Source organism: Leptosomus discolor, chromosome 1 (assembly GCF_034619465.1).
Source record: "Leptosomus discolor isolate bLepDis1 chromosome 1, bLepDis1.hap2, whole genome shotgun sequence".
NCBI lineage: Eukaryota > Metazoa > Chordata > Aves > Leptosomiformes > Leptosomidae > Leptosomus > Leptosomus discolor.
Genome location: NC_141391.1, coordinates 3,390,910 through 3,406,296, shown reverse-complemented (window position 1 = coordinate 3,406,296; position 15,387 = coordinate 3,390,910). Strand labels below are relative to the sequence as shown.

Here is a 15,387-nt window from a genome sequence, read left to right as displayed (position 1 = left end):
GACTGGCTTTGTGGATCATATTCTGGCTTGCAGGTATGGCCTCAGGCATGGCTGAGGTGTGCGCAGACATGCCTAGGCGTGCACCTCGGCAGCAGGAGAGGCTGTCTGGGGTAGGTACTGGCTGCAGGAGTTCATCTGAGGGTGTTTCTCCCTGGATCTGCCCACACTTTGCTTGAAAAGAGAAGCAGAGGGAAGCTGAGTGATGAGGGACCTGATCTGTCTGAATGGGATCCAGGTTGAGTCTAGGAACATTTCTATGGTGTTGCACTCACTGCATGGGCTGGCCAGGTAAGAATTCTAACCGATCAATGTGTGCTGCTCTCCCTCGAGCCATCTAGGCGGGCTTGCTCATTACACAGCAGCCCAAAAGCTCTTTACTGAACATCAGTGCTGAAGGACAAGAGGGAAGAGTATCAAGGAGAAAGCATCTCCGAGCCAGCTGCTGCTGCTTTTAATCTCCTCCACTCCTCAATCAACTGTTTCTACGAAGCTACCAGACATTTAAAGTGTAAGAAACTGGAGTACAATGGAATGTGGGTTAAAATAAAATCATAGAATCATAGAACATTTTCAGTTGGAAGAGACTTTCAAGATCATTGAGTCCAACCTTTGCCCTAGCTCTACCAACACCACTAAACCATGTCCCTAAGTTCTTACATCTACCCATCTCTTAAACACCTCCAGGAGTGGTGACTCCACCACTTCCCTGGTCTGGCTGTTCCGATGCCTGACAACCCTTTCAGTAAAGAAATTCTTCCCAATATCCCTCAGAAACATAATCTCAGAGACAATCCTGACTGGTTTAGAGACAAAGATATGGAAAGCAGTCAATTAAAGGGCTCCCATGCTGGTTCAAGCAGGACCACATTGCTGAGATGTAATGGGCTGCTCAGGATACCTGTGCCTTGCAATAGGGCACACATTGCTCCACCATACAGGTTTATGTGAAGCAGGGATAAGAGAAAGAGAAAGGAGGGCAGAGAAGAATGTGTCTGCATCCATATGACCCAGGTCTCAAGGCAATTTGAGTTGTTGTCACCAAAGGGTACAGAGTGGCCAAGTCATAAAGATACTCTGTCTATGAGTCTGAGCCTTTCTCTGTAACTGGGAATTAGAAGTTGTACTGGCTGCCTAACTTCACGCCAGGGGCTTGTGTTTCCAATGCTCAGAAAAAATGATTGTAACACGCTACATTTAGAAAAGAGAAGGCAAATTTCTTAACTGTCCAGGGAGCTGGGTTGCAGAACCTAACAGATTTTCTCCTGCTGGCTTCAGGAACAAGGTGGTGGGAAGAGAGGACCTCGGAAAAATAACAGCTGACTTCAAACAGAGGGGTTTTGCAAGATATTGGGATAGATCAGCCCTCTCCAGCTGCACAGACGTTAGTGAGCTCAGGAGATGTGTCAGTGTGTTTGCACTGGATCTTTCTTTGTGTTATTGTACCATGGATGAAGATCAAGTCATTTTCAAAGTATTATTTGATATATATGTGAGCAGTGTTTGGAGGTGGAGCTCAGGCAATCTGATACTGTGCTTGATCCCCCAGTACCCTGGTCAGGTCTTCGTCTTCTGTGGGTCACAACCTGCTGCAGTATTGTGCAGAAACAGACAGTAACCTTCTCCACTCTCCTGTGGATGAAGTCCTGCTGGGTGGACTCAAAGAACAAACCCCTCATGCCTACTCATATGTGGCTGCATTTTGCTACTGCTTGCATAAAGGGGCTGGAGACAAAGTATTCCTTTTCCCCCTCCAACTGGTAGGATTTAATCTTATTAAAACTTATTTACCTCTAGCATAGACACCTCTATCTCAGCTGGTCATCTTACACATCTTTTAGCGTCAATTCAGAGAAACAGGCACTTCCTAGACATGCCCGGAACTGCACCTAGACCAGCTCTTCTGTCCCACAGAAGACACTTTGGGATAAACTCCTGCTGTGGTCTAGCAGTGCCTCCTTCCTTCCACTGGCTCGGAAGAGAGCCCAAGATTTTTGGTCCAGATGGAGACACCTCTGCTGCAGATAGGTAAATTTCAGGGAGATAAATCCCACCTGAGTTGCAGAATCCCAGAAGAAGCCATTCCTCATTCAGCCCATCAGGATTATATCCTCCTGGCTTCTCTGTCCTTGGGACGCAGCCCTAAAGGCTCCAGCACTCATGGGAGATTTATAAGCAGGGATCAATATTTCTATAAAACCAAAAGATGTTCCCAGAGCTGAGGATTTAGGTGAGGTGTGGAAGGATGGCTTGGTTAGACATTTCCATTTGTAGAACTGGCAAAACAGCTGAAACTTGACTCTCAGCTCCCTTGGGAAAGGCTGTTAAATTTGTGCTAAGCTTTCAGGGAAAACTGGCTGTCTCTAGGGACAGTTAAATAGGATTTCCATTTGGACATGTGCCCATAGATCTGAGAGCTGAGAGTTTCTGAAAGCAACACTCCTGGAAGACCGAAAGGCACTGAGGCAGGAGCCGAGCTAACCGAAGACAAGATCTTTACAGTGGCTTTGTTCTGGTCTTCCATTTGACGAATGAGGGGGACGATCAAGGAATAATGGAATAATTCTGCCAGGATTCATCTTGTCTAATAGATCCTGGACACATCCATGATAGATACAGAGTTTGTGCTCCTCAATCAACGAAGTCATTCATCTTGTCCTGGGAGAAGTGTCTATGATGGGCCAAGAGCCCTCTGGATGTGCCCGGCTACACAGATTAAAAAAGGTGCTTGTCTCAGAGTGAGCATTTAACTTTGGGACACTTAAAATTAAATCAGCTAACCTCACCCTTTGCAAAATTCGAGCTGAAGTGATACCAGAGGGGAATAAATAAAATTGGAACCAGGCCAAATATTTGTTTTCCTTTTTTGGAAAGGAAAAGGAAAGAAGACACTTACCTTTCACTAGGTCTCCATTACAGTCTGTTCTTTATTGCAGATGAAACTGAACCGGTTCTTTCTCTAATGGCCTACGTGTTCACTGCAGGTTTAGAGCTCATGGGTTACCCTCGGAAGAAATTGCAGAGTTCAAAAGGAGGAAAGCTGAAAAACTCCTTGGCAAAAGGGCCTAGATCCGAGGTAGTAGCTGTAGGACAGTCCCAACGTAGCTCTGCTGTTTACTGTCTGCTTGTGTGTTATTTGTCTGCACTTTGCTGGTTTTAGTGTCATGCCTTTTTTTTCTTTTCTTTTTTTTTTCTTTTTTTTTGTCGAACATAAGTGTTATTCTTTTAAAGTGTCTTATTCAAAAGGTGTTCAGAATAGCAGCAAAGCTGTCTAAAGATAGTAGTAGCCTTGTTGGGCGATTTCATAGCAAATTTATGACCTGTTATCACATAAATACCTGAAAGACATACAGTATTACTGTGTTTACCTGCAGTGTATTATCGATCCACTGGATGTCGATGTGCACTGTGCCAGGAAGAGCCCAGTCCCTGGTAAACACATAGAGAAAGCTGGAGTTCAAGCCTGGAAGAATCCAAATTGCCTATTGCTGCTTTCCTGTAATGTGTATCTCCCGCCTAGTGTAAGTCCATATCTCATGACATGGAACAGGATGCAGCTCTGTTACCCATCACTATGGCACTTACTTGTACAAGAAACAAATGTGGATTTGGGATGATTTGGTTGGAATGCAGAAGTTACGTGGAGTATAACAGCAGGACCTGAGGTGCCTGATCAAAGAGGTGCTACCACAGCAAGGATGGCAAAAACGCATGCACACCCACACATGCACATAGAGGGTCTGATCTCCCTTGAAAACGCTGTGTGGTTGTTTTTTCAATAATATCTCTGAAAGCAGCAATAATGTTTCTGCTCAGTGTTTCTGAACTTTTACTTAATTCACACTTTCTTAGAAAAAGGCAGAGGTGGATGAAAGCCCAGAGCGCCTAGATATAGGCTGGTTACAAACCCCTAAGATCAAACTGATAGATTACCCTAAAGACTAAAGCTCCATCCAGTTTTCTCACAAGGATAAAACCCAGCAGAGAATTTCTGGCTGTGTTCCTCTTTCCCAACTACAACTTTTAAAGATTCAGGGGGTGTTACTAGGCTGTTTTATCTCCCTTAAGAGATTTTTAAATTTCTGTCTGAGGCTCTCCCTATTCTAGGAGCTGGGCAGAAACTCCTTATCTGAAGAAAAGATTTAAATATGGGACACACTGTGCAGAGACCTGCATAAGCACTGCCATATGTGAACACTCACTGCTAAATATAAGCTCCAAGGCTCCGAAGACCACCCTGCTGATCTACACTTATAAACAAAAGCTGCTCCTCCAAGGCCAGAGGCAAAGAGGATCTCTCACTTGGGTTAGCCCTGCTTGACAAAAACCACAGGTACAACAGTACAAAAACATGTAGTACATCTATAACCCACAGACAGACTTCTGCACTGCAGCAAGGCTGATTAGAAGTACATTGTCGAGAACAGAAAGTCCTCATTAGCCCACTTGGCTCATTTCATGGGAAATAGCAGACAAATCAGTAGGGCGTTTATACCTGGAGCTTTTCAACAGTCCTAGTTCAATCCTTCTTCTGAGCATGAAGCTTTCAGTGGAGGCAATTATGTCCTCAAGAGACACTTACTTCCCCATGCCCACTTGGTGGTTTAGTGATGTTTCCAGCTAATGTATCTCAGACATTTATGATGAAAGGGAATATGCTATCAATAACCTTGTTTTTCCTTGATAGCAATAAAGGAACGCTATACAAGGATCTCAGATGTAGTGATTCACCCAGTTTACAGTCCCATTAGTCTGGGACTGTAAACCACTAACAGTCTCACAGGGTCCTTGCTCCGATAAGGTAAGGATCCCTGTCTTGGAGTATTTATATATTTCAGAGTATTCATCTGGCCTGGAGTCTAGAGGAAGGCCAAGACTCTGCTCTTCACACTCAGGAAGCAAATCCTTTAACCCTGAAAGAGTGACTGTGGACTCTGTTGTCCTTAGTGGACACTTGTTTTCAAAGAGAAGTGACGGTTCTGTCCAGATCTTGATAAAAACATGCAGTAAAGCATGAGAAACATCAAAGTGCACCTCCAGTTACCTGAAGATAAACCTCTTGGCTATACCACCAGTGATTCTGATACTTTGTCCTGCAGTAGGATCTGTGATCTTAACATGGACCTACTAACCCGCTCATGGAAGCTGGATTCAGCCCAGAGCACCATGGTTGTCAGAGACACTTGTGCAAGGCTGACAGATGAAACAGCAGCTGAAGACCATGTAGGATAAACCATGGCATCTCAAATACTGCCAGTCAGTATCCTCAGCCAGCTCAATCCCACCCTGGCATCTTACAGTGCTTCTGATATGGAGAAAGGGATTTCTGTCTTTCCTGCAAGGCCCATCAGAGAACTATCCCACAGAGAGGTCAAGGATTCCCTGTGAGCCTTAGATTGATCTCACTTTGGAGATGAGACTTAGACCCCACGCAAGTCAGTCAGAGTTCATTGTGGAGTTCAAAGGGGTGAGATTTCACTCAGATGTGGTTGGTAGCTGCTGTATTGATGGAGGGATACATGCTGTATAAATTTTAGCTTCGCCTGTATTGCTCTTTGCTGACCTTTATATACATAAGCATACAGGCAGTGTGTCTTGCATGGACAAAGGACCAGTCTGGGATCACCTAAAAGTACTGAGCCTCAATTAGTATAAATAGCTATTTTATCTCTTTTTTTTTTTTTTTTTTCCACTCAAGACTTTGCCTCTGCTTCTACTCTGACCCCTCATCTCATGAACTCAGCCTAGTGACAGGAGATCCCTCAAGGTTCTTCCTTGTTCAGGAAATACAGTAAACACCCAAATCATTGCGTCTTGCTGGCTGAGCCATAGACTTGCAAGGTGTGGCTGATCAGCAGTTAAGATGTGAAAGCTCATTCAGGACAGGGTTTTTGATCGATTCCCTATGTCCTCAAAGATGAAACCCACACCTATGCAGAAATACTTACAATTACAGCTTTCTCCTTCAGCCCCACTGCAGGGATAATCTCAGATGATTTTGTCTGCATGATGTCTCCAAAGATTAAAACTGCAGAAACCAAACATTCATTTCTATCAATTTTTTTTCACATCATGCCTTTCTTCTCTTCCCCTTTCTTCCACTCTGCATCAGCTACTTCTTCACTCTTGGTGTGCAGGAACATTTCCCAGCGACACACTGGAAGGCATATCTTCTTCATCCAGTGCCAGAAAGGCCTAAAAAATATATTTATTTTCCTTGTTTCCTTAATGGTTGCAAAACATTTGTGATTATCTTTGACAAGGGCATCAGCTCTCTGGCGTAAAAATCAGTGAATGAATTTTCAGGGTGGATCCTCCACTGAATCCTAAATCACATTGGATTGATACATTTGGGTGATTTCTCAAGATTCAGCAATTTGTCATTATATCATAGAATCATAGAGTGGTTTGGGTTGGAAGGGACCTCAAAGATCATCTATTTCCAACCCCCCTGCCATGGGCAGGGACACCTCCCACTAGACCAGGTTTCTCAAGGGTCCATCCAACCTGGCCTTGAACACTGCCAGGGAGGGGGCAGCCACAGCTTCCTTAGGAAACCCGTTCCAGTGTCTCACCACTCTCAGGGTGAAGAACTTCTTTGTATCTAGAGAACTTCCTCCTTGTGTCTAGATCCCTTTCCTCTTTTTTGTCTTTGGTTGTCCTTGGTTGCCCTTGGTGTCCCACTGAGTGCGAGAGTGAAGGGAACATGACGTGTGCTGAGTTTGGAGGTCCTAGCTTTTCTTTTGTTGCATCCAGATTTAATAGCCAGTCCTCAGGCACAGGTAAGCAGACCATCAAACACCATCTGCAGAACCTTAGGTCAAATAATAAAACACAATTCCCTTGAATGATAACAAAAAAGCATTAGATATGTCATGCTACGGTCCAGGGTGTCAGAGTGGTCAGCCCTGAATACCTGGTTCTGGTGCCAGTGCTATTAATTTACTTTGCTATAGTCTTACATATACTTTAAAGTATATTTATATACTTTGTAGGTATCTGATAGATACTTTAAAGACAGCTCATCCTGTGCAGTCGTTAAGGGCAGTTTCATGAGTCTGCTTAACAATTCTATATTAACAACTGGTCATTATGTGAATCGTCCTTGGGCCTAATATTCATTCTCCTCCTTTCAAGACCTCATGTCATACACTCTTGGGATAGAATCATAGAATCATGGAATGGTTTGGATTGGAAGGGATCTTTAAAGCTCATCTAGTCCAACCCCCTGCGATAAGCAGGGACACCTTCAGCTGGATCAGGGTGCTCAGAGCCCCGTCCAACCTGACCTTGAATGTTCCCAGGGATGGGACATCTGCAACCTCTCTGGGCAACCTGTGCCAGTGTTTCACCACCCCCATCATAAAAAGTGTCTCTAGTCTAAATCTACCCTCTTTTAGTTTAAAACCATTACCACTTGTCCTATTGCTACAGGATCCCTGCTTCGTATAGTCAGTTTTACACATATTTCTATTCTAGAGTAATTGCTTGTTCATTGTACACAAAAATGGTATGTACAATTTGAAACCATGTATATATATACATACATACATACACAATTTCTCAACTATTTCTTTTTAATATCTACTTAATCACAATGGTGTTATTGCTATGGGTTAGCCTTTGGTTCTTTTTGGTTTACAACAGCTGGAATGATATTTTCTTCTACTGTACACTGTAAGTGTGATTTCATATGGTGCTTTATGTAGGGCAACCGCAGAGTTGAGACTTATCTAAAGCCCTGCCATTCACTCAGCTTCAGGCCTTCTACAAGTCCTTGATGTTTGTTTTGTCTCTGAAACCCCCATTGTGTTGTAAATCTGTTCCCACCAACAGATGGTGGAACCTGGACATCGTGGACACTTGGAGCATCATAGCAAATGATCCTCTTCAGCTCCATCACATCAGTTTACTAGCTTGGATCTAGATGTAGTGTCTCAGTTAGCCCAGCTCTTTAAGTCCTTGTGCTCAGCAGAGCTCATTCTGTCAGGAACAGTGCCAGGCTGAGGCAGCGAAACCACACCTGAATGAGATGGATGTCAGGGCTTTCTGGTTCTCTGCCCATCCTGTCTTGGGCTTGGTGAGATCATGGAGCTGTCAGAACAGCTGGACCTTCAGATTTCTTGTTGGTGGTAGTGACTGACCTCAAACCTGGTGAAGTCCAGCTGGTTAACAGAGAATCTTTTTTATTACCAGCCAGGGGCTTTACGGGGCTTGTGATGCACAGTTAGGAATGTTTTTCAGGAGAAGCTGAAGCCCTCTGGGTGCTTTTATATAATAAATGTATATAAATATAATTTACATTTGTAAAGTTGATATCCTTGGATGAAAGCTCTGTGTATCCCATTAACCCATGCAGCAGCTCCAGTGGTTGTATGGTCTACTGGGATCACCACATCCCTGAAGTTCTCTACCGACATCCCTCCTTCCCTGATGCTTCTTGATGGCTTTGAGAATGTCTAATGTTTCTGCTTTGTATGACACAAAACGATGCAAAACAAAGGGTTATTCTTTAGTGAGCAGGGTTGCTAACTCCTCCTCTCTTCTCCCTTTTGCAGCCACAACTGGCCAGATGTACTGACCAGGAAACTCAAATCTGTCCTGAGTGGCACAAAGAGAACACTTACAAAATCAACCTTTAAAGAGCTGGGGAGCACGAAGGAGGCTGGACTAAGTATTGAAGAGGATGAAGCCTGAGAAGAGCACAGCGACGAACTAGTAAGATCAGGACAGACACCTTGAAGCCAACCCAGCAGAGGAGCTCACACCCTCCATTTAATTCCTTTCCAACCAAAAGCAGTACAATTGATGAAGCCTCTTAGCTCTTGCAGAAGGTGAACCTGAGCAGGCAGATGAATCCTGACCATCATTTCTTGTGAAATTCGGTGCCAGCTCAGAGCTGTATGTGTGCGTTTCTGGCAGGGGTCCACTGGGGAGGAAAGCAATGGTGATGGTGATGGTAGTGCCAGCATCTGTCACAAGGATGAGCCTAAGGAATATTTTAGCTAGGTCTGCATGACAGCACAAACATGTCTGGCTGCACTTGGGGCTGGATTGGAACAATAATGCCAAGTGCTAAAATGATTTAACTATTTTGCATTAAATAGATTTTGTTGTTGTAGGAAACTCTGGTTGCATGAAAATCAATGCAATTCAGAATAAAATGCTTTTGACAACCACAAAAAATATTTTTTACTCCCACACAAGGGGAAATTTTGAAACAAATGTTTTGTTCCTGCATGTCAATTTAAGCTGAAACATTTTCTTTCAAATTGACATTTCAGCTGCAAATGCCATTTTAATGCTATTTTCAAACTGAAATGACAGTTTTAAAGTGAAACAGTTTGGTATGAATCAATATTTGTTTCCAAATGCCAAAGTGTGATTCTGCTCAAAATGTCAAAATATGTCATCTTCGCAATTCCAGATCTAAACTGGAAGAACATTTTGTTTCGCTTTATACACACACACATATAGCATATCTAAAACATTTTATGCTTTTCATCCCAAAGCAGGATGAAAACAGAATGCCAAGACATTGGAAAACTGAGATGCAGCGAATGACATTCTGCTGTTCCCATAGCTGAGCAATACTAATAATACATGAATTTTCTTTCCTGCAAAAGTGGAGCTGAGGGAATGAAAAGTACCTCACTTAAACAGTGCAAAGCCTAAAACATACCGCCCTTTTTCCTTCCCAATCTCCAAGTGGTCTCAAAGGAGATTGTCTTCAAAGTAAGTCTCCCAGCAGGTAAATATTCCTTTTTGCACAGGGCCAGCATTTGGCCTGTAGGCACTTCTCACGGAGCACATTTCATCAAGGTCAAATAATTTGTTGTTGGCCACTTCTTCTTCCAGGTTTTTTACTCCTGTTCAACATCTGGCTTCTAATAAACTTCTGGGAATTGTTCCCTCTTCTGCAAGGCTGAAGATAAGGTAATTTAGTTAACATCACTACCAGAATCACAGCATGGCAGGGGTTGGAAGGGACCTCTGGAGATCATCTAAAGCAGGTTCACCCAGAGCAGGTCACACAGGACTGCATCCAGGTGGGTTTTGAATATCTCCAGAGAAGGAGACTCCACAGCCTCCCTGGGCAGCCTGTTCCAGGGCTCTGTCACCCTCAGAGTAAAGAATTCTTTCCTCATATTCAGGTGGAACTTCCTGTGCTCGTGTTTGTGCCGGTTGCCCCTTGTCCTGTCACTGGGTACCACTGAAAAGAGCCTGGCCCCGTCCTTTTGACACCCACCCTTTAGATATTTATAGGTATTGGTAAGAAGGTGTTCATTGAAAGCACAGAGACCTTTCTCAAGCTCAGTTTGAACTCTTCTCATCGGAGAAACCAGAGTAGATTGTTATCATTGAGATGACAAATGAGAGTCAACAACCTCTCGCCAAACTTCTTTTGGTTATTACAAATATCCAAACAATGCAAGCCAGACTCCACAAAGCTAAAGAAGACACTATTTTCACAACTAATTTGCCGTAGCAAGTATAAAACACGCGTACTGTCAAAGAGCTTTTTGGGATACAAACATCTGAAGGGAAATTCATTAATGTTCTTTAGTAATGATATTTTATTCTGTGGCACTTGGTTTTGTGAAAGAAGCTTTTGGCTATTTAGTGATGAGAGCTGATATTCCAGGTGGGAGAAGTTGGCCCTTGAAAGACATCTGTCAAAAGGCTTATACGACACTTGAGCTGTCAAACAGGGTTTAGGGAAGCTTTCACCTTCTGCACTGTGCCCACTCTGTTTGCAAATTCATTCAGGAATAAAGTCCTACGGAAGACTCAATGGGCCAAGTAATTCTGATACAATATAGTTCAATATACAGTCTGGTCTGTGCAAACTTGAGTTTGAAATCAAACAATTTCTGCATAATTCATGCCTTTTCCATTATTTTCCTGTGTTAAAAATATTGATCAGTGCTGTTCTGTTAGGTAGTGTTGTGGGTTCAATCGACCTGGCTATTGGCAAGGTCTCCATTCAACCAATGGGAGCCTGGTGCTTGCAGAGATACCTAAATGGAGATACCTGTGATATAGTTCATGAAACACAGGTGCTTAATGCCGTTTAGGGTGCCCTAGGGTACCTACAACATCCAGACAGAGCTGATAAATAATACACAGGACCAGATCCTTTTGCACTGGCAGCTGGAGGCCGAACAGCTGACCCTAAGATCTGAAATAATACTAGACAGGTATGTTTAATGAGATACACCTTTAAAGCTGGGTGTCTTAACCCAAAAGTGAATCCCATCCTGGATATCTGCATTCAAGTGGATGAACCGTGCTCTAAAAGTGCTTGGCATCAACTGTTGACAGGAGCTGCACTCATCAGCTCAGGTGGAGAAACCTACATCACGGATGAATAAAGTCAAGTTGGATGAACTTCACCCCCACATAGATCTGATCACTGGTTCAGGGGAGGTGCTGGACTCCCTGACTTTTTCCCTGGGTCTGGAAACTGTGCCACTTGGCTTGTCTAGATGTGCCGACCCTCTCTGAAACACTTATTCTTCCCAACACACAGGCAAAATGGTTGTGAAGAAAAATACATATGGGCAGAAAACAAAATCTGTGAAGCGAGTTGCCCCCTGAAAAACTTCCCATCAATCCATTTAGCTGTAAATTTGACAGTGAGCAGGAGGGACAGCGACCTTCTATTTCTGCTATGTATCAAATTGAACATTTGTAAATGTAGGAGAAAAAAAAAAAACAAACCACACACCTCTTCAGTCTACCACTATGTATATATTCCCCGTTCCAAAATCTACACATATGTACAGATACATATATATTTAAATTTTGGGGTATACAGTTTTTTATTTCACTTACCCACTAAGAAATAATCTTCTGAGTGTGTGGTTTTGTTAGTCTGAGAAAAGATAATTTTAAGAAAATGTTGGGTAGCCAAACCCTGAATTTTCCAGCTGAAGACAATTTAAACAAGAGGATTTCAATCTGCCCTTCTGCACACAGTTTTTGGATTCTTTCTTCAGCCTGTAGTCTTCTAAAATAAACAACATTCTTTGAATTTATTTTTAAAAAAATAAAATAGTAAATCTGTGGGAAAGGGTAGCAGAGAAGCAAAGTTCTAATCACTGACTACTTTAGTAATCCCAGGATAATTCTTAATTCTCTTTGAAGCTAGTGGTATTTTTTTCCTCTTAATTTCAACAGGAAGACGCCAAGGACTCATCCCTGAGTGTGATAACCTCTACTGTTAGAAAGCCATAATATATATTTATATTTTCCCTGCATTGTTCTATTTAGACAGGTTTAGGTTTACTCAGGAGATTTCTTCCCATACCAATTGTGATTACTGTATCAGGCACTTTTTTTTGTTGTTATTTTGCTCCTAAAACTAGTGTTTGGATGTTGTAATGAGGAAGATGGGGGTTGGAAGCAGCAAATGTAAATTTTGTAGCTCCGCAGCAGACTTCTCAGGTGATTGTGGACAAGTCACGTTGTGGATTTCTCGGATAGTGAAGCGCACACTCTAGAAACCACTATCAACAAGAACCTACCATGTGATTGCTGGAGGTTTTGCCACTAACGTTATAGTGCGAATTTTAATGTAATCATGCAAACCCACTGAGAGCTGTAGAAGATGTATTTATTTACAATACACACTGTCTGAATATAGTTCATGTTTCATACAGTATTTTTAACATTGAATTACAACCAAATGCCAATAAAGATCCTTGAAGACCTATCCCTCCACCTGAAAGTCTTGTTCTTGTTTGTATATTTGCCTTCAGCTTACTTCTGAGCTTACTTTTCAGCTCTCTGTGCAGACAAGGCACCTATGGAGACATGTTCACTGCATTATTCAATAATTTAGAGGCAGTCTTAAAATATGCAAGCCAGCAGCAGGAGGTATGAGGAGATGCAAAAGAACCCAAGGAAGATACGGAGCAGCCATAGCGTGGATGGGTGTCCAAGCAGCTGCAAGGACCTATGTCTGGGAAAGTTTCCCATGACAGGGGATATAAAGTAAGGAGGGGGCAATACCACTCCCCACAGCACATTTCTCGTTGGAAAGTATCACGATGCTTCTCTGGGGTTTGGGACTGCAGCCAGGTGAAGGCAGGAGTAGGGCTGAGGGTAAACCTTCTGCAGCATTACCCCTCTTTGAACTCATGAAACTATATTGCCTCTGTCCCGGCATCCTCATGCAAAAACATCAGCATGTCGCCTTCTGAAGATCTGGTCATTTACCTTGGCATTGTAGAGAGACGTCCTTCAGTAGTGAGGTCAGGAACAGCTCCATGGTCACTGCAGCAGCAGCCCTCCCCTCGCTGCAACCTTCCGTCCTCACGCCAGCAACGGATTCGTCCCTTTGTTGAATGCATGGGAGACATCAGGGCAACCTGCTCCTTTCTACCTGTGCAATAAAGAACATAGTCTGGCAAGGTCCTGTGCACAGGTAGACCCTCAATCCCCTTCACCCACCCACTTACACACAGTGACAGTGATCATCAGCTGGATACAAGTCCATGGGCATCACTGGTGAAGGTGGGCTAAGGATTTCCTACTGCTGTAGCCACAAATCTGTGCATTCCCCTTCAGTCATCCCAGAAAGTCCTAGTGTGACACTCATCACCGACGTCATCTGTGCTAAAAACAGTGGTTTCAACAAAGGAATAGGTGGGACAAGACAGAGCAACTACAGCTTTTCATGCTCAAACTGAAGCTGTGTCAAATGGTGGCCTTAGATACAGATCTTGCAGGTAAAACTCAGCCTGATGAAGAGCTAGAGGATTGCTAGGTCAGCTTGTGGGGACAGTGCTGTAGGATACAGAGAGCTCGATGTAAGGGGAGGTTGGGTTAGCACACAGAGTTGGACCAGACCTCCCAAAATGCACTGAGAGCCATTGCATTCGGGATGATTTCCAGGCCCTGGGTCATTTAAATCTTCTCCTCCAGCCTCCCGCAGCCGGTAGGTGAGCAGCAGCCCGCAGTGCTGCTGAGACAGGCAAGCAGGCTTTTCAGTATTCATCTTACTCGAGGACACTCCCCCAAACTTCTTGCAATGACCACAGGAGAGGGTTCCCTGAGCTGATGAAACCAGCTCCATGTTCTGTGCGGTGTAAGAAGCACCTAACACTTTTCCTCTGACGCTCATTATTTTACAGCTGTTGGTATTACATTTCGTTCACCATCTTTTTCCTCATTCACTAGAATTCCTCACAATCCTCCCCAAGCCTGACTTCATGATATCTGCAGCTGTCAGTATCCCGTGGGTCTCCTTCCTCCCCTGACCAATGTCTCTGAGCACCTCTAAATTCTGCTGAACAGCACAGGACCCAGAGGGGGACTGCAAGAACCACCCACAGAAGTGGTTGCACAATGAATCCTGACCATGCAATTCTCCTCTTTGCCTCCTGCTTCCACATCAGTCTTAATCCATGACATTTGCCCTTCACTTTGTCATTACACGGTGCAATACAGTCTCCTATCCTGCACAGGACCTGTTTTGGGTCTCCTGAAATTCAAGAAAAATTTTTTATCAGTCTTCTATTGACTGCTTTCATCAGCACATTAAAATGATTCTATTCAAAGGAATTAAATCTACCTCTTGCCATTGTCTCTTCTCCAACTTGGGGTTGTCCAGGAGTTAAACTAGATAGTACAGGCTGCAGGCACAGTTAAAAAAACCTGTACAACAAACTCTGAAAATAAAGACACTCATTTTCACAATGCTAGATGCCTGAAACGTTTTCCACTAACATATGCAGAGAAGCTCAGGGGAAGTCTATATAGGACCAAGGACCAATGCTGAAATATGTTATATCTACATAGGCCTGATGCCCAAATGAAAACCACAATACAATGCATGAAATTCCAGTTGGTCTTGAACAGAAGGCATTTATTAGCGTTGAAACTTTTTTGCTATTGTTGTTAGAATTTGCCAAGTTGCAAATATTCTGCAGTTTTCGAATGGAAAATGGTCTGGTTTTCTAACAGTTTGTTTGCCAGACACCTCAGCTGCCCGTCTGCTGGGCTATCTCAGTCACCATATCCAGCCTCTCGCTGCAAAGCAACCCTGGAGGCAGATGTCTCAGATCCAACCTCCACATCCAATTTCCTTCTTTATTTGTTTTTTCGTTCAAAAGCTGGAACTGAAATAGCATTTCAAAATATTGAAATCCTGCAGGAAACCAACTGACCTTTCTCCACGCTAGTCAGAAAACTGTGGGCAGGAAGAGAAGGCAGCAAACAGACTCTGCACGGCTGAAGCTCCAGGCTTGAGGTCTTTGCTCACCAGGAGCAGTGCACTGTCAGAATATTGCATAGCACAGGATAATATCTGATGGTAGATGTACTGCAATTAAATGCTTTAATAACCGTGGTTTATTAAATATTTCTTCTGCAGTAGTACCA

At 43.4% G+C, this 15,387-nt stretch overlaps 1 protein-coding gene across 1 annotated transcript in view; it reads left to right on the top strand.

The window, feature by feature from the left end:
• The window catches only part of GUCY2F (guanylate cyclase 2F, retinal), a 45,839-nt gene extending 42,773 nt beyond the window's left edge, over window positions 1-3,066 (top strand). Inside the window, 1 exon segment of the mRNA XM_086481550.1 lies at window positions 2,988-3,066. Within this exon segment, the coding sequence (XP_086337676.1) occupies window positions 2,988-3,066 (79 nt within the window).
• The last annotated feature ends 12,321 nt before the right edge of the window (window positions 3,067-15,387 follow it).